General features: G+C 46.6%; 1 protein-coding gene across 1 annotated transcript; it reads right to left on the bottom strand.

Annotated features, from left to right (window-relative positions):
- Positions 1 to 556: 556 nt before the first annotated feature.
- On the bottom strand, positions 557 to 10128 carry LOC124992953 (carbonyl reductase [NADPH] 3). The gene is made up of 3 exons (XM_047564360.1): positions 9499 to 10128; positions 7753 to 7860; positions 557 to 2697 (listed from the first exon to the last, which is right to left on the bottom strand). Exons 1-3 carry the CDS (start codon positions 9785 to 9787, stop codon positions 2261 to 2263), a joined length of 834 nt encoding a protein of 277 aa, XP_047420316.1. The 5' UTR covers positions 9788 to 10128; the 3' UTR covers positions 557 to 2260.
- Positions 10129 to 24617: the final 14489 nt, after the last annotated feature.

The raw sequence follows: 24617 nt of genomic DNA, 5'->3' as shown, positions 1-24617 counted from the left end.
GGACATCTGGCCAACAGCTGACAATTACGTGTCTCTAAGTGGGCTACCTGCTAATCCAAGTGTCAGGCTGGGATTAGCTAGGCAAACAGGAAGTAGAAATAAAAGCCAGGAGTGGTTTACTTGTGCACTTTCTGTGACTCACCAGGGCCTGAGTTCTGTGGTTCCCCAGCTATTGCCCATCAGCAGCAGGACTCGGGAGGTTGGCCAGAGGGAGAGACCAGGGTATGGAAGATATTCAGGAAACGTGTTGAAAACCATCAAAATGTCTTTGCAGCTACGACCTGAACTAAATAGATATTGAATTTACTCAGCAAAATGAAAATGGACTCAAAGGAAGTGGAACGCAATCTGGGTGGGATTCAGACTTCTCTGCATCCCAAGTGGCGGAACGAGTGAGGTGATTGTTGTGATAGTTAAGCTGATACTTTGAGGTGCCGGAGACTCCAGAAAAATAGATACCTACCTGCACGATGGGATATGCTGGAAATAACAGGGTCACCTTGTTTACCCTGGTCCCCACAATGAGCAAAGCCTTGAGCATTTCTGTACTTTATTGATTCCTTAAGGGAAATAGCATCATTGCTTTTGTCTGACATGAAACATCAGGAGGTGACTGTGACCTTCGTGAATATGACAGTTGGGCGTGTCACTGTTTCACACTGTGAACAGCTGTCTTCAACTTGGTGATGGGAGTGAATCGCAGTTTCTCCCCGTGTTCTCTCTATTGCATACCTGTTGAATTGTTGGGGTCGTCTTTGGTTAGCCACTCCTTCTCAAGCCTTAACTCCCTTACAAACCTTTGCCAGTAAGTTCTCCTCTTTCATAAGCTCCTTTGGTCTCCAGGTTTTATTTCTACAATACACAACCAGCATTCCAGAGTCCCAGTCTCAGAACCAATCCCACTTGAAAGCAATGACTCACAAGTGGACTCGCTGGTCATAGAGACTATAAATGGGGCTCAGGAATTCACCCAAAGAATCACCCTCGGCTGTAGCTCAGAGAGGGATGTCAGCAGGGGAAGGAGGTGATTTGCAGTTACTGAAGCACGAGTGGATGATAGATGGGGCAGGAGTGCAGACCCAAAACCCAGCTAAAATCCCAGTGTGGCCAGGTGCAGGGTGCACACCTGTAATCCCAGCAGCTCAGGAGGCTGAGGCCGGAGGATCGCAAGTTCAAGGTCAGCCTCAGCAACTTAGCAAGGGCCTATCTCAAAATAGAAATAAAAAGAACTGGTGATCTAGCTCAGTGGCTCAGCCCCCCTAGCTCAAACCCAGTATGGAGGAAATCACATCCCAACGAAACAAGACCTTTCTCCCAAGTCCCTCAAGTTTTCCTTCTTAAATGAGATGTACAGGAGGTCACTGGTTAGGGCTAAGCACTAGACCTAACAGACCAAACCAGATGGAGTTGCTCATGCTAAAGTTCCACCTCACCAGGCCAAAGCTAAGAAAATCGGGAGAGAGATGATAGCCAAATCTCCAAACAACCCAGGTTTAACAGGTGCACCTAAGTTCTCTCCTCTCTAACCTTTACAAGAAAATTAACTTTGAAATGACCCATCTGTTTCTCATTCTGTCCTTGCCTCCCTTGGCCCTTTCCACCCATAAAACCAACCTCTTGTGCTCAGCTCATCGGAACACTTGCTATTCTATGGAATGAGGTGCTGTCCTACTCGAGAATTGTAAATAAAAGCCAATTCAGATCTTCAAATCTTTTGTGATTTTGTCTTTTAACAGAGTTTTGTTGTATAAACTCAAATACAGCAAGACAGAATGAGATACACAGGAAGTTTGCAGAGCTAAGGACACAGGATACACCCTGGCTTACAGAATCAACAAACTAGCAACGGCGAGGTAGGGCCTGGAAACTGGCCAAGTCCGACTCTAAGACCACTACCCCGTGGGTTCTCTGACTGCTGTCCCAGGATTGGCGGCAGCAGCGTTACCTGGAAACTTGTTAAAAATGTAAATTTGGGTCTGTCCCAGGCCTTGGGGATCAGAAACCCTGGGGTGGGAAGCAGCCATGTGATTTAACCGTCCCCAGTGCAATCAGATGCCCGCTAATGCGTCCTTTTCTCTCAGGCTAAAGAGTGTGGGCATGGCAAAATGGCCCGGCTCCAGGGTCTGGAACTGGACACCTGTGTCCCAGGGAGATCCGAGTGGACGTTTCTTCTCAATGACAGAAACAGAATCCCACCACATCCGAATTCACTCATTCCTCCCACCAACATTTATTAAACATCGAGCCAGGAAGCAGAGGTTCACCAGTTCTGCACGACCTTGTCACGGACCAGCTGGCCTTGCGGCTCAGTGGCATCTGGAGGCAGGAGGGCCAAGTAGACGGGCGTCTCGGCCGCCTCCTCCGCAGTCCTGCAGCCCCGGTCCCCCTCCACGTCTGCCTGCAGCCGTCCAGGGCAGCAGGCGTTGAGCAGAATCCGGTCGGCTTTCCTCTTCTCATCCAGCCGCCGGGCCAGGATTCTCGATAAGACCGTGACCCCCAACTTGGACACCCCATAGGCTGAGCTGGGCCAGCCTTCCCTCTCGTGCACCTCGTTTCTCGTGTCCTCCACAAACTTTTTCATGAGGTCCACCAGGTCCCCCTCGGTGAGGGTGTCGCACCGGAACTTCTCCTGCAGGTCCTCGCTGCAGTGCTCGAGGGCTCTGGAGCCCTGTGAGCTGCTGATGTTCACCACTCTCCCTGGAACAGAGGAACAGACAGCGGAAGCCCGTCACAAAGCGGCTCGGCCCGCACCGTGCGGGTTTAAGGCTGAAAAACATCGAACAGAGACGCTGGGCAGGAAATCTGGTGTGGGCGGAGCAAAGAGGAGGCAGGTGTGAAACATTTATTTTGGCTCCCGTTTTCCCAAGGGGAAGAAAGAACACAGCTCCATCAAGAACAGGGTACAATGAATCAAAATGCAGTCTGTAAAAAATTAAAAGATAATTTTTAAAAAAGTTACTGTATGAGAGCATTCATGAGCTATGTTAAAATTCCAAAGTTGGTCATTTTTAAAAAAAATTTTTTTTAGTTGTCAATGGATCTTTTATTTTTATTTATTAATATGTGGTATTGAGTATCAAACCCAGGGCCTCACACATGCCAGGCAAGTGCTCTGCCACTGAGACACAACTCCAGCCCCTAGTTGATCATTTTAAATATGAGTTTTAACTTCCATCATCCACTTATTCAGCTCTTTACTGAGTGTGCCATTGTGTGCCAGGTGCTGGGATCTCCAGTAAACAGGTAGGAAAAGAAGAACAGGGTTTCCCTTCTGCAGCGATTCTCCAGGAGCTGGGCACACCTGTCATCTGCAGCAGATTCACTGGGCACTTTTATAAACAGCCTCTGTTGACGCACGTACTGCCCGCGCCTGCTTCTGAGGGATGGCACCCTCATCCTGAGGACTCGGCTCTCCATTCCCTAGGATGTCACATTCCTAGGGCCCCGGGTAGCCACCTCTACCCCTGGGTGCCTACACCAGGATCAAGCTACATCAGGGAATGTCCTTAGCGCCAGGCACATCCACAAGTGGAGCAGGTTTATTCTTCATCCTGGTTCTGATCGTTAGTTTCCGGTTAGTAATAATGTGTTATGATTCGTTAAACTAATATGAATTAATATTCATGCCGAGAATAGTTCACGACTACTAACGAGACAGTTTCCCTGTGAAAGCATATATGCACGCCAGCACACAGACGACAATCTGAAGGACGGCTGGAAACCCCCAAACCAGCCAGCATGCATTTGCACATTTTATCTACCATCAAAACCTACCAGTCAGGTGTGGTGGTGCACGACTATAATCCCAGCTGCTCGGGGGACTGCAATTCAAAACCAGCCTCAGCAACTTAGAGAGGCCCTAAGCAACTCAGTGAGAACCTTGTCCTTAAATAAAATATATAAAAGGGCTGAGGATGCAGCTCAGTAGTTAAGTGCCTCTGGGTTCAAGTTCCAGTACCCAATAAATAAAAAAGAAAAGAAAAGAAAAGACACCAATTTGGGGGCAGTTCTTTTCCTTTAACTGGGGATTGAGCCCAGGGGTGTTTTACCATTCAGCTACGTCCCCAATCTTTTTCAATTTTTGTTTTAGACATGGTCTTGCTAAGTTGCTGAGAGTCTCACTAAATTGCTGAGGTTGGCCTCAAACTTGTGATCCTTCTGTTTCAGCCTCCTGAGGGGTTGGAGTTACAGGCATGTGCCATCATGCCCAACTTGGGAGTTATTTTCTTACATGTTGTTCTGAATTCACATTTTCTACATTAGGTGGCATTCACCCCAGATGCACGATGAGGGGTGTACATTCTGTTGGCTGTCTTCAAGGGTCCTGTTTATGGAGATACCCTCTGTCTCTCCTTGAAAACCAACACCTCACTCATCCTACAGGTATGTGTGATTCTTCAGTCTCTCTTTCCCTTTCTCGCTTTCAATGGTGATATGTACTTCTTTCCTAAATTTTGAAAAACTTGAAAACTAATGAGAAGTTGCAGAGAGTTCAGTAAAAGCTCACACATACACTTCACCCAAGTTCACAATGATTAACATTTTGCCACCATTGCTTTCTCCCTCCCTCCTTTTCTCCAAGTTGCAGAAATTGTAAACTCTCTCCTCAAATATTTTAGTATTCAAGTGGTTCAGTTGGTGTGGGATTGGTTTCAGGACCCCGGGAATACCAAGTCTGCAGATGCTCAAATCCCAACTACAAAATGTCACGGCATTTGCAGAGAACTAAAGCAGTCCTCTCAGAGACTTTAAATGGTCTCCAGCTTATCCACCACCTCAACACCATGTCAACACTGTAAATCTCTGTACTGTTGGGGAATAATGACAAGAAGAAAACATCTACAGTCAAATATAGATGCAATTTTTTTTTTTTTTTTACAATTTGCAAATATTCTCCTTCTGTAGCTGTTGAATCCCCACCTTAAAACCAGAAGGTACAGGGGCCCACTATGTGGTAATGGGCCTTCCCCACCAGAAGCACGGCACTATTGTATGACCTTGTTAGCTCCAGTGACGTGCATGTTCAAATGTCCCCAGTCATTCCGATAATGCTGCTTTATAGTTGTTGTTTGTCTTAATCCAAAATCCAATGTGGGACTTGGGATTGCATGCAGCCACCATATATCTCTTTAGTCCACTTTCATCTAGATTAGTTGGTAATGAGCTTTCTTTTGAGGACTCCGGTTCATTATTTTGTAGGATTTCCCCCAATTTGGACTGGTCTGACTACATTTACTTCATTATTTTGGGCAAGATGCTACATGGGTGATGAATTCTCCACTGCTTTCTATACAGCATTGTTCTCCATCCCTTCGCTGCTCAGGGAGTGACGTTTACAGGGGAAGGAAGAAAAAAAGCCACAAAGCAGATACTCCAAGCCTTCCTGGAAATGCGGATCCTTCCGCAGGAGAGGTGTCCTCCTTGATCCGAGGGCATAGCTCCAAGAGAGGTGGGATAGAGCGACAAGGGGAACCTAGTCAACAGAATGGGTCCAATCCTAAGGACACTCCATCTGAGGGTCAGGTGATCCTACTGGTCCTGAAACACCTGCAGCCTCATTTTAGAAAGAGTGGGCAAGTAGCTCCCTCTAGTGGCTCAAAGGTTGCTAAGCCTGTTTACTCAGAATCCAACAAAATAAGCAAACTAAAGACTTTTTTAAAGTAATATTTTAGAGCTGAACAAAAAGGAATTAAGAAGCAACGATGCTCAGTAAACACGAGGTTTACTAAAAAATCACAAATATTATCATGTTGTAAAGCAGAGACTCCCACTTTGGAAAGTAATGTTAAAGAACTGACTAAAGATAGAGATTCAACTGCTGTTTTAATTCTCAAATCCCACTCTCCTCAAAGTCTTATCTTAGAATGGCTTGGTTTATAATCATTTGACACCCTAATTACTATTTCACGAGGACAAATTATCCTAATTTGATTGCATAGTGAAGTCAAGAAAGTAGGAGACTTTCCAGATCCATGGCTACATGTGTGTGTTCAGCTTTTTTGGCCTCAACTCTCCTCTCTGTTAAGTGGAGGTGAAGCAACACAAGGCTCCATCAGTACTTTCAGCTCTTGAATTCTATGACTATAAAATTCAGCAGGGAAAAGACTTCCTGATAGCTTGGTAAAAGATAGTCCTGCGGTGGAATATTACACAGTCATTAAAAAGAATGAGAAAACTTTCTGTTCTAATCTGGGAAGAGCCCCAGATGTGGAAAGTGAAAAGAAAGAAAGATCACATTAAGTGTGTTGGTATGGGCCTTTAGGCCCAGCTACTTGGCAGACTGAGGCAGGTGGATCACCTGAGCCCAGAATACTGGGTCAACCTGGGAAATGTAGCAGGATCCCATTTTAAAACAAAAAACAAAAAGCAAGGTGGCCAATACTGTGCTAAACTTCACCTTTTGTGTAAAACATGGGAGTTTTGAAAATGTGCACTTTTATGCACTTAGGTTTGTATTTATAAACTCCATCTCCTTGCATCTGCACACTCACCAGCTCCATGCACCTGGACCAAAGGCTTCCCACGACCAGCACCTACAACTCTGTCTGCAGGCTTTCTATGATCCCAGTCCATTAAGAAACTGATAGAGAAAATTGATCCCTGTGGAGCTTGAGAGCAAGAGTGGGTGGGTGGAGGACTGCACCTCCCTCCATGTGCCTGCTTAGATTTAAACCCTATTTAAAAATCACATTTCTAATAAATCACAGAGTTCTTCCTCAGAATCACAGCTAACTTCTTCAGAAAGAAAATCCTCAGGGAGGTAAACCTTCAGCTGGGGGAAAGCCAGCCAGCGTGGTTGTCACTTACACATCTGACTCACGGTTAATATCTGTCTCCTCCACTGGGCTCTGAGCTCCATGGACGAGATGGTCCCCAGCCAGGAGACTCACCACTGCATCCCCAGCACCCAGGATGATGCCTTGGATATGGGAGGCACTCAATAAATATTTGTGGGAAAGTAACAAATGTATTCATTCAATACTTGGGGGTGTGGGTAATGTTGTTTGTTTGTTTGTTTGTTTTGGTACCGGGGATTGAATTTAGGGGCACTCAACCACTGAGCCACATCCCCAGCCCTTTTTTGTATTTTATTAGAGACAGGGTCTCACTGAGTTGCTTAGGGTCTTGCTAAGTTCCTGAGGCTGGTTTTGAACTCGTAGTCCTCCTGCCTCACCCTCTCAAGCTGCTGGGATTACAGGTGGGCACCACTGCACTAGGCAACAATGTATTTTCTAATAAAGAAAAAGCTTTCAGATTGTCTCAATCTTATCCTAAAGTTGGGATTAAGAAAGGAATACAGGGAAAGTCATAATGCCAGAACAGATACCATTCCCCAGATCCCCAGACAAGCCAGGTGTGGGCCTGATCTCAGGGAGGAGAACCTTTGGGGACTTGTGACATTGTCAGCGAGGGTTGAAGATCATAATCTGGATCCCAAGGGCACTGTGGTCTGTCATACATATATTTGAGAACTATAGCTGAAATATTCAAGTGAGGAGCCAGACACTTGAGAAAATAGGACAATTTTCTACACCCCCATCCCCCACCCCTCACAAAGAAACAGCAGAGCCCGGGAATGTAGCCCAGTGATAGAGAGTTTGCCAGCATGCATGAAGCTCTTGGTTCTATTCCCAGCACCACCGAAAAGAAAGAAAGGAAGGAAGGAAGGAAGAAATAGCAGCCCTGGGTGATTCTTGGGGTCAGCCACTCTTTCCTGAGGGACACACCTAACAGTCCACCTGCTGGACTTACCATGAGGCTTCATTATGGGAAGTAATTCAGTGCAGACGTTTCTAGTAGCAAAAAAGTTTGTCTTCAGGGTCATCTCAGCTTGAATGTCGAAGGGTGTCGGATCATCCACTTTCAAAAAGACAGAGAAACAAAGAGAAAGTCACCCCCCTATACACAAGCTCATGAGAAAGTGGATCCTATTGCATAACAATTAATTAAAGGAAAAACAAACTTTTTTAAACCTCTAGTGGTTGGTTCTCAAACTTTAGTGTGCATGGGAATCCCTTGCAGGGCCTGTAAAAACAGCTTTCTGGGTCACACCCGGGGATTTTCTCATGGGTACTGCTACAGCTGCTGGGCTTCCCGCCCCAGTTCCAGACCCCTGGTCTGCGGCTGCTTCTTAAACTTGAAAGTCACAGGAGAACCTGGGGTTTGTGTTAAAATGCAGATTTTTTTTTTTTTTTTTTTTTTTTTTGGTGGTGCTGGGGATCGAACCCAGGGCCTTATGCTTGCAAGGCAAGCACTCTACCAACTGAGCTATCTCCCCAGCCCTAAAATGCAGATTTTGATTCAGCACGTGTGAGGCCTGAGTGTCTGCAGGTTATGACCCACACAGGATCTTCCAACTCTTGTCTAGGAAGGCGGCCTTTATCCGCCAATCTCTGGCCAATGGCTGCAGTCACTCCGGAGGCTGTCAATTCCTGGTTCAGCAGTTCCCTAAAGTCCACTGGCTGAGTAGGAGGTGCTGGTGAGAGGAAGCCTTGGGTCCCAAGCCAGAGCTAGAGTGAGCGCTGGGGCTGGGGAGGTAGCTCAGTGGTAGAGCGCTTGCCTATCAAGCGTGAGACGCTGGGTTCCACCCATAGCACCATATAAAATTAAATAAATAAAATAAATCTATGGTGTTCATCTACAACTAATAATAATAATAGTAATAGTAATAATAATAACAATAACAATAATAGAGTGCCTAGGGCGGAACACAGAGCGACTTCTGCACAATCGGTTCTTTTCCTCTTCCCTGCTCGGTTGTAAGCGGAGCTGGCCTGTTTCTCTAGACTCCAGGATCACGGCAACTCAGTAACTTTCTTCATTGAGAAACTGCTTGAATAAACAATTTCTTTGCTTTTTTTCCCCCCTCAAGGAAGATGCTTCTTAAAAGCCACACTGATAACCAACACTGGCTCCCCGGGGGCGGAAACCAGGGCTCGCTTCCCTTTGGCCAGAGCCTATCAAAGCTCTCCATTAAACAAACTATGAAATCCACTAATGTGCAAGTGCGCGCTAATTGTGTCTTAGCGACTCATTTCCTGTCCTGAGCAGATGTCTCCTGGCATCTATGAATGCGCCCTTGTTTCACAGGGGAAAGCGAAAACCAAAAGTGATTTTGGAGACCCTTGGCAGAGGAAATGGTTCTTGGCCGTGGACAGAGAGCTGATGAGCTGCTGAGGCGTGGCTCCCTCCCGGGAGGCCGGTTTTCCTACAAACAGCCTCAGCTGAAAGTTCTGGGAGGGCCTTGGGCGGCGCACGGGCCTGCACAGGCTGGCGGGCCCCAGGGCAGGCAGGGCGCGCGGTGTCGGGCGCCTGGGCCCGCCTGCGCTCCCGACCCGGGAAGGCGAAAGACGGCCTTGCAAGGCGGCAGCTGAGCGCATCCCCAGGGGCTGGCGCCGCCCTCCCGAATCCCTCAAGTGGAAGGTGGGGACGCTCGCGACTTGCTGCCCGCACCCTCGGAGCGCCGCGGCGAGTCCTCCCTCCGAGCCCCGTACCTACTCGTAAAGGCGATGCCTGCGTTGTTGACCAGCACGTTGAGTCCCCCATACTCCCTGCGCAGGAAGTCGCGCAGGGCGCGGATGCTCTGCAGGTCGTCGATGTCCAGCTGGTGGAAGCGCGGGCTCAGGCCCTCCGCCTGCAGCTGCTGCACCGCTGCCCGGCCCCGCGCCTCGTCGCGCGCGGTGAGCACCACGTCCCCCGAGAACTGCCGGCACAGGTCGCGCGTGATGGCGAAGCCGATGCCCTTGTTGGCTCCGGTGACCAGCGCCACGCGGCTGCAGGACGACATGGCGCGGGGCAGCGCGGGACACCTGCGTGGAGAGCTGACCTGTCAGCGGACCACCCCGGGTGCGCGCTGCGGAGCCGGGCCAGGGCCCGAGCAGCCACTCGGATCTAAGTTCTGGGATCCAGTGCTACGACTCCTAGAGAACAAGGCCCCCGGCGTCGGTCCCTCCCCTCTGAGGAGGGGCCGTCTGATCCCGAAGGTTTCGTAACGCCCCAGCTCGCGGGTCCGCCTCCTCCCCGCGCTGGGGTTTTGATCCCCGCTCTGAAATGAGGGGCGATCGCGAGACGCACTTTCCTCTGAGCAACACGGGTGGCGATGTGTTCTTAGCAGTTGGACCAAAGCAACTATTTCGGGAGAACTCCAAAGGCAGACAAACAAGTGCTGAGTAATTTTCTTGGGCGTGAGCCCATTATCCATTGCAAAATGCAAATGTTCGCTTTTGCCTAACGTGCAATGAAAACACTTAGACATAGTAACTGCTTCTGCAGACAACCATCCGAAGACGGGTTCTGTGAGTAGACAGGTGTGGCCGGCTGCCCGGCTCCGTGCGCCCCTGTGCGCTCCCACGTGGGAGAGCATGTCTACCGTGTGCCCGATCCTTTATAGGAATGCTTTATGTAACCCTAACATATTTCTATGATGTCGGGAATCTGCCTTCAGCTTTAGTAGGAGGAGGATATATCTCTACAGATACTTCTCCAAATAGATCTAGATCCATCTGCGTTTCCGCTCGCAGTGAGATCTGTGCACCCACAGACAAAATTAAAGACGTGGCAGGGTCTGGGCGTGCAATGAGAGCCCCACCCATCTTCTTCAGTGTAACCCCAGCCTGTTTGATTGGTGACTTCGAGATTTGGGGAAGACGGTGATCTCATTGTGACTCAACTTTTCCCATGCCCTGCTGGCCAAACTGCCTGGTTCCTGTTACCCTGACTCCACCCCCTTATAAAGCCAACACCTGAGGTCAGGAAGGTGGGTGCCTGCTGGTCTAAGGTGCCTCAACCCAGTGTAGCATTCTTTTCTTCCTGAAGATTAGTTGGAACCCTGTTTTCAGAACATTCAAGTTTTTCTTCCAGTTTGATTTTATTGAAACAAAAGTTTTTGTTTGTTTGTTTGTTTAGAGAGGGGTCTCACTATGTTGCCTACTACACTGGTCCCTTCCTGCTGACTCAGGTGATCCTCTGGAGTAGCAGGGAGAACAGGTGCACACTGCCATTCCTGGCTCTTCTTTCTTCTTGTCTCTCATCGTCTGGCTTGAAGTTTAGCTTTTATTTTACCCCCTTCAAGGAACCACCTTTTGGTTTTATTGATCTTTTTTCTCCATTTTTTTTCTGATTATGTTGATTTCTAATCTGCTCTTTACTTCCTTTTTTATCTGCTCAGTTGGGTTTTATTTGTTCTTCAGTCTCTTATAGTGGAAGCTGAGACAGTTGATTGGAGAATACCGGGAGTCTTAACTATGTATTTCCCTTAAAGTACTATTTAGTGGAATCCCACACATACTGAACATGCTGTTTTCAATTCTGGTCAGCTCAAAATACTTTCCAATTTACCACTGATATGCTCTTTCACCAACAGTATTTAGAAGTGTTTTTTTTTTTATTACTAATTTTAAATTTCCAACTCTTCCAGGATTTCCCAGCTATCTTGCTGTTGATGATTTCTAACTTAATTCCATTGTGATCAGAGAACTTACTTTGACACTTAAATTATTTTTTAAAGAGTTTCAAAACCACCAGGTGCAGTGGCACATGCCTGGAATCCCAGCTACTCCCGGGAGACTGAGGCTGAGGTGGGAGGGTCGCTTCAGCCCAGGAGTTTGGGGCCAGTGCAGGCTGTGAGATCCCCATCTATTAAAAAAATAGAAAGGAATTTCCAAAGCAGATAGACATATATTTTTTTCTTCTCATGGATATATTAAAGCATGTTTTATGTAAAGGCAATAATCTCAGAAAGGTAAACCTTGGTGAAGGAAAGAGAATAATTGCAACAAAAAACTGTGTGGGAAGATCAAGCAGAGGGACCCAGGACCAGGTGGCTAGCCTGGGAAGCAGGGTGGCTTTTCTCTTGCAGCAGAGTGAGTGGGGCTGGTTGCAAGTGTGCCCTGGGGGCATCTTAGTTCTTGGAAGGTTGAGAAATTTGAGTCATCCTTGAGAAAGATTAGTTTGGGAGATTTAGGAACAGAACAGTCATTTGCAGGGTGGTAAAGTGATTTATTAGGCAGCGTCCAGACTCCTCTGAATCAAGGACTCATGGGATCTGTGATCATAAAGGTCAAGAAAGCTGGGTCGACCTCCTGATCCTCTCACCACCAAATGTCCAGCTGCTACTGCAGGGGGGACAGTAGTCAAGTTACAACAGGAGAAGCGTCTGCAAGGAAAGGATTGGAGTGCAGAATCATGGCCACTGGGGACAGAAGAAAGGATGTGATGGCACTGGAGCTCCGTAAGGAAGGAATGGAGGTCTCCAAAGGCAGGGGATCCTGGGGGATGGCACAGGAGAGGAGCCCAGCCAACTATCTTGGTCCATTTTCTGTTGCTATAACAAAATACCTGAGAGTAGGAAATGGATAAAGAAAAAGGGGTGATTTCATTCACAGTTGGTAGTCCAAGATTGTAGTGCTGGTATCCATTCAGCTTCTGACGACAGCCTCGTTCTGTGCATCATGATGGAGGATCAGAAAGGGAAAGCAGGCACTAGTGGGAGGGGCTTGTGTGGGGGAGATAGGAGGGGAGATTCTGGGTCCCTTAAAACAGCCTGATCTCATGATGATTGCCTCATTTTTGTGAGAGCTACATTAATCCCCTGAGGAGGTAGAGCCCCCGTGGCCTAGTTACCTCTTAAAGGTCCCAACACCATTACATTTCAACATGAGTTTGGACAGGGATGAACATATTCAAACCCTGGCAGCCAGTTTGAGATGATGTAGAATATAACCAGCCTGCTCACAGGGTTGTCGGAGTAGTTTGGGGAATTCTGTTGACCATAGCAGTGGTTCAAATATTTTGCATGTTGCAATTCCTGGAGTTTTTTAAAAATATTAAGTGCTGAGCCAGATGCGGTGTCACATACCTGTTATCCCAGCAGCTTGGGAGGCTGGGGCAGGAGGATCACAAGTTCAAAGCCAGCCTCAGGAACTTAGCAAGACCCTAAGCAACTTAGTGAGGCTCTGTCTCTAAATGAAAATTAAAGAGGGCTGGGGATATGGCTCAGTGGTTAAGCACCCCTGGGGTTCAATCCCTGGTACAAAAAGAAAAAAAAAAGAAAAGTAAGTGCTGATACCTGGCTCGCATCCCAGGTACTGTGATTTGATTGGTCTGGGGTAGACTGAAGCGCTGGGTGATTTAAAAGTGCTCCAGGTGATTTCAATGTGCAGCAGAGTTTGAGAGCATTGGGTTAAAGGGACAAGGTTAGTGGATAAAAGTGACATCCTCTTCAACAGAGCCCGGTCTTTGAAAGAGAAAGAAGAGAAAGGGTTTGGAAGTGGCTGTTATGGCAGATAGGAGACTGCCCCTCACAAAACGTCCACACCCGTCCCCAAGTTTGCAGATGTGACTAAGGATCCCTGTGGCGGGGAGGTCCGGGTTACCCAGGTGGGTCCAGTGTGGTCACAAAGAGTCGTGATGAATGGAAGGCGCGAGAGTCAGACAGCCGTGACAAGTGGGGAAGACCCCGGCTGCTGGCTTGATGCTGGAGGAAGGGGTCCTGAGCCAGGGAATGCAGGCGGCTTGGAAGGGGGGCCCCTGCAGCCTCCAGATGGAACGAAGTGCACTGGGCCTTCCGACACCCACCACTGCGTTTGCTGTGAGCCACTGATTCGGTGTTAATTTGTTGGGGCAGCATCAGGAACAAGCTCGGTTATCAGAGAGGATGCCCCTGTCACATCCAGGGCAGAGGAGATCACCCTTCCCTTGTACCGGTCACATGGACAAAGGGCTGGGATAGTGAGCTCATCATCCAGAAAAGGAGGAATTCTTGGGTATGTTTCTGAGGGACGAGGAAGAATGAGTTCAAGGGGAGAGCTGCCGACACCTGCTAGGTTCCAGGCACGTCCGGGGAAGTGATGGAGTGGGGAGCTCCCTGCCCCATGGAGCTACTCCCACTCACTCACTGTTGTGATCTTGAGCAATCTGCCTGGTCACTCGGTGCCTCCATTTGCTCATCTGTACAATGGGAATATTTCAGTGCTAACTCTTATAATTGCCATAAAGATTGAGTTCATATTATAAAAGTGCCTAGGGCAGTGTTGTCACATGATGGCACTAGGTGAATCACCTGCTGTTCTTACATTCTTTGCAAAGGAAGACACACAACCACCTAACACCATTATGTTTATTTGTTTACAGCCACTTATTGACCTCTTCTGGTTTACAGGAGCTGTGCTAGGCACCGGCAGTTTTAATTTGCTAGAGGTAGATAACAAGCAGGCAGGGAGAGAGGAGAAGCTGTGGACAGCCTCACCTTAGGGAAGCACTATTGTTATAGGACACAGGGCTGCTGCAGGCAGGTCTGGGCAGGAATGGCCCCATTGTTTTTTTGAAGCAAGATGAAGGTCAGGTTCCTGAGTCAAAAGAAAAGGTGGACAGACATCTTGGTAACTCCCCACTCCCCCTTCTCTGTCCCCTGTCCTTCCCTGCCTGTCCTTCTCAGGGCTGGACCAGTAGGTGGGCTAGCCTCAGGACAATGGTGCCAAGGGCCATGGAAGGCACAGGGGGAAGCCAGTCCTGCTGCCACCTCACTGAGCCACCACCCACCTTCCTGTCCCCCATGCTCTATGCCTGACCCCAGCAGGACTGAGCAGGTAGGACAAGCAGGCCTGTGACTGTTCCCGAGGACAGCGTGGTGACTATTCCTTTGGTGCCCTGGGTTGGTTTCTGGCCTTTAGATTCAGAGTGACTCAGGGGAAAGGGGGCTGCTGGTTATAAATACTGCTCTTGGAGGAAGATTCCTCCCTGCCAATGTGGCACGAACCAGTTTAGCGTGCTGTCTGCAAGCCTGGGCTCCATGCCTGAAATAAAACTGGCCAAGCCCAGGGTGGCCTGGAGAGGGAACCCTGGTCGGCTCGGGTCCTCAGTACCCATCAGGCTGCCGAACCCCTGAGCCAGAAAACATGGGTCCAAGGGTCCTTGACCTGTCCCTAGGACCCACGTCACTGCTTGTTGTAAAGCCCGCTTTTTTTTAATCCCTTAGCTTGGAAAAGTACTGTCAGACAAATATAAAAAAGTCATTCCAGGGGCTGGGGCTGGGGCTCAGTGGTAGAGCGCTCACCTAGCATGTGTGAGGCACTGGGTTCCATCCTCGGCACCACATAAAAAATAATAAATAAAATAAAGGTATTATGTCCATCTATAACTAAAAAATTAAAAAAAAAAACAATAAAAAAGTCATTCCATACATATCTGGTGAGTAATGTGCTATGACGTCCTTGGAGAGCAATTAGGCCCCATCTTTCTTTCTTTCTTGTTTTTTTTGGGGTGCTGGGGATCAAACCCAGGGCCTTGTGCAAGGCAAGCACTCTAACAACTGAGCTATCTCCCCAGCCCCAGGGCCTATCTTTTGAAATTTTAAAAGGTGCATCTTTTGCCAGAAGGTGACCCATTGGGGAATTTATCCCACAGTGACTTTCATACATGAGACAACAGGCCAAGAATGTTCTTTAAAAGAAGCTCCCAACCGGTTATTGCAAAAGTCAACAGTCATTCAGAAAGATTATTATGGTTGTAATATTTCAAGTGATAAAGAGTAACTTTAATACCACTAAAAAGATTCGAACACTCATTCTATGACCTTGTCCGTGAACGTCAGTAACCTGTTGGGCCCCTTTGTGTAAGCGGGACTTGCTGCCCTCTAGTGGCCTGGTGACAGCACTTCATGTGTCCTTTGCAAGGGGCCACCCAAACATGGGTGGCTGAGAAGGATAGAAATTTATTCTCTCACAGCTCTGGAAGCCAGAGGCCCAGATCAAGGTGTCAAAAGACAGGCTTTCTCTGAAAGTTCTGGCAAAGCGTCCTTGCCTCTCCCAGCTGCTGCGGGTGGTTGCCAGCAATCCTGTTGCTCTTGACTTGTGGCCCCCTCTCTCCAGTTTCTGCCTCCATCTTCAGTGACCACCTTCGCCGGGGTGGCCCGTTGTGTCTCCTTCCCACGTCCTCTTTTTCCCATATTTTTATTGGTGCATGATGATCATACATAATAGTGGGATTCGTTACGTATTTGTGCATGCACGTGACAGGGCGATATGATTTGGTCAGTATCTCTCCCCAGTCTTTCCACGTTCCTTCCCCCACTTCTTCCCTTTGGTCTCCTTCCTCTCCTGGTCTCCCTTCCATTTTCACGAGTTGCCCCACCCCACCTTCCTTTTTCCTCTCTAGCTTCCACATTGAGAGAAAACCTGACCCCTGGCTTTCTGGCTAATTTCACTTAAGATAATGCTCCCAAGTTCTGTGCGTTTTCCTGCAAATGACAGAATTTTCTTCATCATTATGACTCTGTTGTGTGTTTTTGGCAGTTTCTTGCCCCTTCTTATTAGCCACTGGCTTTATGGCTAGCCCCCATGCAGATAATTATGTTTGCAAAGACCCTATTACCAAGAGGTCATATCCTAAGGTTGTTGGTAGCTGAGAATATTTTTTTCCATGGGGGCGCACATTCAACCACTACAGAATCTTTCCTTAAGTTTTTTTTTTTATATATATATATATTCATCTCAATTAGTGTAGTAAGTTACTTAATTTTGATGTGCTTATCATGATTTTGTTGTTGGGCTGAGAATGGATCCTAGGGTCTTGCACATACTAAATACATACTTTACTGCTGAGCTACATCCCAGGCCCTAGTGTATCATGAATTCTTTTTTTTTTTTTTTTTTTTTTTGGTACTGGGGATTGAACCCAGGGGTGCTTAACCACTGACCCACATCCCCAGTCCTTTTTTGTATTTTATTGAGAAACAGGGTCTCACTGAGTTGCTTAGGGCCTTGCTAAGTTCCTGAGGCTGGCTCTGGACTTGCGATCCTCCTGCCTCAGCCTCCCGAGCTGCTGGGATTACAGTGTGCACCATTGTGTCCTGCATAAATTCTTTTTTTTTTTTTTAAAAACCACTTTATTGATGTGTAATTGACATACAATGAGCTTCACATATTTAAAGTGAAGTGTTAATAAATATTTGCACTTGGCAGTCCATCACAAACTCAAGATAATAAACATGAGCATTATTTCCAAAAGTTTCCTTTTGTCTCTTGGTAATTTCTCCCTTCCACTCCTCTCTCTCTCTCCCCCAACCCCTATCACTGACCTCCTTTCTGTCACTCTAGATTAGTGTATCTTACATATTTGTTTAGGTTGCTTTTAATTTATTTCAGCAATGTTCTGTAGCTTTCAGGATAATAAATTCTTTACCATATATGTTGTAGTCCATTTATGCTGCTATAATAAAAATATCTGCAATTAGGTAATTTGTAAACAATAGAAATTTATTTCTCTCAGTTCTAGAGGCAGGAAAGTCCAAGGTCAAGGTGTGAACTGGTTTGGTGTCTGCTGAAGTCCCATCTCTGCTTCCCAGATGGGCTCTCTTTACTGTACCCTCCAGCACGGTGAACTCTGTGTCCACACATGGCAGGGGGCAAAAGGGAGGGAAGCAGGTCCCTTATACCTCCTGTATGAGGTCATTAATCACCTCCCCATGAGCCTCACCTTCTAATACCATCACCTGATCAGATTTCAACATGAATTTTGCAGGAACACATACGTATAGCTCATAGCAACACATGAAGTTCAGGTTGTAAGCTCACAGCCCACGAATATGGAGGCAGGAGATGGAGGCAAACCTCGGCTCAGCAAGCTTTCCTTTATTCTGCAGTGAGGTCCATCAATCAGGCATGGGAGGCATGGGAGGGCCCATTTTCTGGGTATGGAGCTGGGACCCTGGGTAACGAACGAGTCTGGGTTTCATAGTTTCATTGGAGACTGGGAGGGTGCAGTTTTGACAGTCAGGGGCTAGTTGTACAGGTTAAAGCTTTAGCTTAGGAGGGTAGTTGTAAAAAGGTTGAAACTCATTTTTATCTGGGGAGAGAGGAGTCCAGATCCAAAGGGATGAGTACTCAAATCTTGCCCACTGTTTTACTTTCCCTGGGATCCATTGTTTCCCAGAGTTTCAATATTTGCTGTGCCTCCATTTAGGACTAATTTGCGATGGGGGAAGGTCAAAATCCAGGGCCCAGCATTTAGTGTTTACCTCCTTCCTTCAGGATGCACTGGGGTCGGGAAGGGGTCAATGTTTGCTTTTGGTGGAGATGCTGGACGTGAACCCAGGAAGGGATGAAGGTTTCCTTTTTCCCCTCAGGGCCCATTGTTTTTGGGAAAGGGTGCGCTGAGAGAGGTTTCATGTTTGACTAATTTCCCCTGCCTCCTCCCGAGTCACACCATCCCCTCATTTTTCTTGGGGAGCTGTCTTATAAGAATATTATTTTCCATAATCGTTCATAGGTTGTTTTGTTTGTTTTTTGTTTTTGTTTTTTTGTACCAGGAACTGAACCCAGGGGCATGTAACCACTGAGCCACATCCCTAGCCCCTTTTATATTTTATTTAGAGACAGGGTCTCACTGAGTTGCTTAGTGCCTCACTAAGTGGCTGAGGCTGGCTTTGAACTCAGGATCCTCTTGCCTCAGCCTCCCGAGCCCCTGGAATTACAGGATTTCTTGGCTTATACTTTTTTCTATCAGTACAGACGTCAGATGCATCTCTACTGTTTTGTTCTCGGGTATGTCTGTGGTGTCTCTAAATAAAACATAACTGAATTATAACTTTCCTTCCGTTCTTAGTGGCCTTTAAAAACCGAGAGCTACCTTTTACTAAGTTCTTGCTGAAGCCAGGTGCTGCTTGGCACTTTGCTCTGATCGCCTCGTTCCTTTGGACCCCAGGCTAACCACACTGCGGGCCAGTTCCTGGGGAGCACCTCTGCAAGCAGGTGCTAAAGTGTCTACGTAGCCACACTGATTTTTTTTTTTTGCTTCATAACTGTCTTTTTGCTTTCCCAGTCATCTGTCAGTTTCAACCAGTGATCTGCGTCCCCAGTTCTCGGTGATCAATGTTTAAGGGAAGATCCCTTAGCTCTCATCTTCCAGTTACAGTCTTTGGGAAAGGATCTCTGTGCAACTATCAGAAACAAGAGTTGTCCTCTGCCATTTAGTAACTGTGTTAGTCAGCTTTTTGTCACTGTGACCACAATACCCAACCAGGACAGCCTGGAGAAGGAGGAGTTTATTTTTCCAAAAGCCTCAGTCCATAGACACTGGACTCCATTGCTCTGGAATCAAGGTGAAGAGAATAGCATGGTGGAAGGAAGCTGCTCCATTCATGAAAGTTGTAGCCAGGAAGCTGAGCAAGAGAGGGAGGAAGAAGGGGAAGGGGCCGGGGAAGGCACACTCCCGCAAGGCATACCCACAGAGACCACCTCCTCCAGCCATGCCCTACCTGCTACCGTGACAGATTTGGCTCCATGGAAATGTTATAGGCCAGGCCATATGGGCAATGACTAAACAGACTTCATTTTGCTGTGAGACTGCATGTTACCTAGAAAATGCTTCTCCCATGGGAACGCCCCGCCTTTGTACCCATCATAGGTTACTTAGCATGACATGTTTGGCAATACAAAATGACAAAATGACAATTCTTGTATAACGAAAAATTGTTCTCTTTTTGATTCCTAGTTTCCTAAACATTGTACCATGTCAACGGTGATATCAACAGTGATTGTTTAGAAGTTAGTAACCATTCTTTAGTTTGTACCCAGGTAAGGCCATTTTGACCCACTTGCCCCTCTGCTAATGATTTCAGATCTCATGCTGTTAGTTTGTAATTTTGAATCATAGGAACAAATACTTATGATCCATGTACTGACTTATGGTATAAAAACCCCTGCAATCTAATCGTCGGGGCAGTTCTCCCAATAGCCATTTTTGGGGCCTTGTGTAAAACAGTCAGTCAGCCAGTTAATAAAGACTCTCAAATTTGAACTTCTCAGTGGTGATCGATCTGTTCTTAAGTTGCGCCCCATAATACGACAGTTCCCATCCAGTCAGTCCCTTCAAACTAGGATGGACTGATCAGGTCACAGTCAATAAATCAATCAATCGCTTCACCTCTGAACACTCCTGCATTAACAGAAGAGCCTTTGGGGACTCCTCACGTCCAGACCACAGCAGTAACCATTGTTCTTTGAACCTCTTCTTCTTTAAAATCTTCTCAGAGATGTGACTGGTGTACGTACAGGTCCCCCATTTAAGGTAAGTGTGTTTGAGGAACTGTTCAACCAGCACCACAATTTTAGAACATTTTTATCATCCTTAAAAGAAACCCTGTACCTGTTGGGGGTTATGCCATGCGGACTCGCCAAGATGGCGCCTGGCAGCCAGCCAGAAGCTGTTGTGACCACATGGGAGGTACGTGTGCACAGGTGTTCCCGAGTGCTCCTGCTCACGCCTGCTCGTGATTGGGCAGCTGGCTCCTCGCCTGATCTCAACTGGCATGGCCCCGCCCTCCGCCTCCTGGAGGGAATATAAGCGGACAGTGGGTAGAAGGTAAAGAGCAGCAGCCAGCAGAAAGAAGCAAAGAAGCCATTAGCAGAAAGGAAGAAGAAGCGGCAAGCAGATAGAAGCCACGAGTAGGGGCAGCGGCGGAAGGCAGATCGCAGAGCGGAGAACTGAGAACACATCTTTAGGTTGCAGATCACAGATCACAGTCCGCGGGACACATCACTAAAGCACCTTAGGTAGACGCACCCTTAGTTCACAGGATGCAGGACGCACCTTTAAGAAGCAGCAGCAGAACTAAGAAGACATGGATCTCTGAAAGTATAGTCTCTGTCTCTCTTAAGCATAGTCTCTCTTTCTCTCCAATATGCAAAGCCTCTCTCTCTCTCTCCTCTCAAAGCAAGTAAACCTCATTTCCTCTATCCTCCATAAACAAGCAAGCAAGTAAGGAAGTAGCTCAGAAATAGAAGTGGCTCAGTTTCCAGTTCACCACCCATAAAGACCCGCACAAATTGTTGCTGCAGGTGGTGACAAATACCTGCGTATTTGGTACCGCAAAGAGCCAGCGACATGTACCCACTGGTAGTCATTCCCCATTTCCTTCTGTGTCTCAGCCCTAGCCACCAGGACAGACTTTCCATCTCTATAGATCTGCCTATCCTAGACATTTGTACACATGGAATTACATGTGGTCCTTTGGGAATGACTTACATTTTACATAATGTTCAATCATGTTGGTGCATCTTACTAGCTTTTGAAGTTAGTACGCAAGTCTGATTGTGGATGGGGTTTGTAATGAATTTTTATTTGATAAATGTTCTATCGGGTTTTCATTGCTGTGACAAATACCAAGAAAAACAGCCTAAAGGAGGAAAGACATATCTTGGCTCCTGGTTTCGGAGGCTCTCAGTCCGTGGTCAGCCGGCTCTGCTGTGCTGTCCTGAGGTGAGGAAGCGCATCGTGGCAGAAGGGACACGGAGCAAGCAGAGGGGCTGGGCCAAACACGCCCTTCCATGGCCACCCAGCGCCAGTCTTCCCCCACGTAGGTGCCAGGTCCTCAAGTTCCCACCCATCCCAGACGCCATCAGATCAAGAATCCGTTCCTGGACTGGTCGCGGGTGATCCAGTCACTGCCAGAAGCCCCACCTCTGAATCTTGCTGCACTGGGGACCACGCTTCCAACACAGGAGGCTTGGGGGACATGGCAGGTCTAAACCAGAACAGATAGATTTGTTCCTAAAATTACTAACTGAGCATAAAGTTGATACAAAAAAAAAGGCAATAAAGACTCTACGGCTTTAGAGATCAGTTTTTCTAAATTCATGCATAAATATCAATATGGCCAGTTTTTCAGAATTTTAATTATGTAAAACTAACATTTCAATATTTTCAGCACCATCTCAACTTGTTCTAAAAGTTGATTTGGTTTAGCGTGTTCTTCAGAAGTGACCTCTGTAAGGTGTATTTTTGGAAGAGCAAATGGCAGAGTGGGGCCTGGTGGTGGCAGATGGCATCCGATGGCAGGAGCGCAAGAGGAGTGTGTCACAGGCAGGTGACACGTGGCAAGAGAGGGACCAGAGGCTGAGGAGGCCACTCCTTGATAACGGCCTGCTGCAACAGTGACCAGCCTTGTTCCCAGAGGGCAAAGACCCACCCGGAAGGCCTCATTCGCCCGAGGATACACTACCCGGCTCCAGCTGCCAGCCAGGAACCTCTAGGGACAAGCGTATCCATACTTGCATTTAAAGAAAAATTCAGCTTCTCAAGAATGCATTTCAGAATTCTTCATGAGCAATTACTAGTCAGTATTATAAACTGAGTCCTGAAGAATTATAAAGTTAGGGGCTGGGGTTGTGGCTTGCCTAGCACGTGTGAGGCATTGGATTTGAGTCTCAGCACCACATAAAAAGAAATAAATGTCTACTGACAACTAAAAAAAATTTTAAAAAATAAAGTCAGTAGACTAATATCTACACGTTTGAAGGAAAGGCTTCAGTGTTATTTATTGTTTTTTTTTTTTTTTTTTTTGTACTAGAGATTGAACCCAAGGGTACTTAACCACTGAGTCACATCTCCAGCCCTATTTTGCATTTATTTAGAGACAGGGTCTCACTGAGTTGTTCAGGGCCTCACTTAGTTGCTGAGGCTGGTTTTGAACTCGAAATCCTCCTGCCTTGACCTCCCGAGCCGCTGGAATTACAGGTGTGGGTCACCAGGACCAGCTGGTGTTGTTTTTAAATAAAACTGTGCATACCAGTTGCCTGTTGAACAATTGAAATATAGCTAGTCTGAATGAGACGTGTCATACACATAAATTTTCAAGGATTCAGTACAAAAAATTGTGAATCACTTCACTAGTATTTTTTATTTTGATTATATTTAGCAGTGATCTTATTTTGGTTGTCAGGTTAAAATATATTAAAATTAGTTTTTTCTTTAAAATGCAAAATTTAAAATTATGCTTACATTTGTGCCTCAAATTCTCCTCTTGGATAGTGCTTATTTGAAATGGAAAAGTTTGGATTTAAAATCGATTTACAGCATCATAAGAAAATATTAATTTGTGAATTTAAGGCAAAGTTGCTAGAGTTAAAGAATAGATGGTTCCTCAAGAGATTAGTTATCTGAAATCTTGTTCATGGTAAGAACAAAATATGCTGGGAAAATAAGGAAAAATAGTTTCTACTTATTTAAGCAAACAAATTTCCTCATCAGTGTTAATGCTAAAAAATTGAAGAAAGTCATCTTTAAAGAGTCGCTGAGGTGCTGCTTCTTGTTTCAGCTCCGTACTGTAAACAGGTAGGTCCGATAAGTGCCACATTTACCCCTTTTGTGCCTTTTGTTTGTGATTTTGCAGTTCAAAGTGGCTGAGCATGCAGAGAGAGAGAGCGAGGGCGGTCCAGCTTTGGGAAGCAGGAGGAGGCTGCGGTGTGGCTTAGGAGGTCTGGGTGGGTAGGCGCTCAGGTGTGAGTCAGAGCGGTGGCAGTGGCCACTGCGCTCAACTAAGAGGAAGAGGGAGTTCACCCATCTGTCCAGGAGGCTGCTCTGGCAAATGCTGAAATAACATCACAGTATATGACAGAGCTCTGAAGAGCGGTGAAATGTGTGGATTCACAAGATGAGAACCAATTTAGAAAGCAAGAGTTAACAGCATTGTCCTGAGGTTGACAACCGAACAATCGGAAAAGTGTTAAAGCCTTCTCGGGTAGTGCTGGTTGGCCGGCCCGTGTCAGAAAGGCGGTCCGGCATGACAAATGTGAACTTGCAGGCCAAGCAGATCCTGCAGATCAGCAAACTGGAACAATCGTTAAAAACACCTGCTTAGTATCATACAGGGCTATGTGGAAGAGCTTTTCAATGGTAACGCAATGGCTTGTTTCACCAGGACACTGGCAAATGAACCTTTGTAGCAAGTGGCATTTCAGTTGACATAAATGTGACCAGAGGCTTGTAGGAACCTTACTCTATTTCCTCTATGAACAACAGACTAGTATTCACTAATTCAGTGTTTATAGCGACTTATAAATAGTGACTTGACTAACAAGAATCAACTATATTTCAGGCATAAAACTTGATTCTAAAAATATCAAATCTTATAAAACCTGAAATTAAAAGTGAATGAATGGAAAATAAGGTCTCACTTAAAACATTGAAAATACAGGGTCCTGGGGGTTTGCTCAGTGGCAGAGTGTTCAATGAGCATACTCAAAGCCCTGGGTTCAGATTCCTAGCCCTGAAAAAAAACGAGACTCTAGAAGTTTTCATGCAATATCAATATCTAATATCTCACTCATTGCTCCCTATTGCTTTCTTATATACTATAAAGGAAATATAGTGGGCTGGGGTTGTGGCTCAGTGGTAGAGTCCTTGACTAGCATGTGTGAGGCACTGGGCTCCATCCTGAGCACTACATAAAAATAAATATATAAAATAAAGGTATTGTGTCCATCTACTACTAAAAATTTTAAAAAGAAAGAACATACAGTAACTTTTTCCATCAAAGCCCAAGGTGGATGACCTCATTCCTTCCCCTTCCTTTTGGTGTACTGTGTAAACACAAGCATGTCTGTGTGGACTATGAGATGAACACGGTCCGGAAGTACGGCTTTAGACCTACTAAAGACTTGTCTACTGACAAACAGCCTGACGACCATCCTAAATGGAACAGCCAAAGGCCTGTGCGATGGGAGCTGTACAGCCACTTGAAGGACTGAGACAGCTATCCAAGCTCGGTGGCTCATGCCTACAATCCCGGTGACTCACAGGTTCAAAGCCAGCCTCAGCAATGCAGCAAGACCCTGTCTCAG

This window comes from Sciurus carolinensis, chromosome 9, assembly GCF_902686445.1.
Source record: "Sciurus carolinensis chromosome 9, mSciCar1.2, whole genome shotgun sequence".
NCBI lineage: Eukaryota > Metazoa > Chordata > Mammalia > Rodentia > Sciuridae > Sciurus > Sciurus carolinensis.
The sequence above is the reverse complement of the archived record's forward strand: the minus strand, read 5'-3'. Positions and strand labels throughout refer to the sequence as shown.

What these genes read in the sequence shown, in the direction of transcription:
- LOC124992953 (XM_047564360.1), bottom strand. Translation starts at nt 9,787, where the DNA reads ATGTCGTCCTGCAGCCGCGTGGCGCTGGTCACCGGAGCCAACAAGGGC. An exon ending in CGCAGGCATCGCCTTTACGA is followed by an intron (nt 7,861 to 9,498) that starts GTAGGTACGGGG and finishes TCTTTTTGAAAG; the next exon opens with TGGATGATCCGACACCCTTC. An exon ending in TCCCATAATGAAGCCTCATG is followed by an intron (nt 2,698 to 7,752) that starts GTAAGTCCAGCA and finishes CCTCTGTTCCAG; the next exon opens with GGAGAGTGGTGAACATCAGC.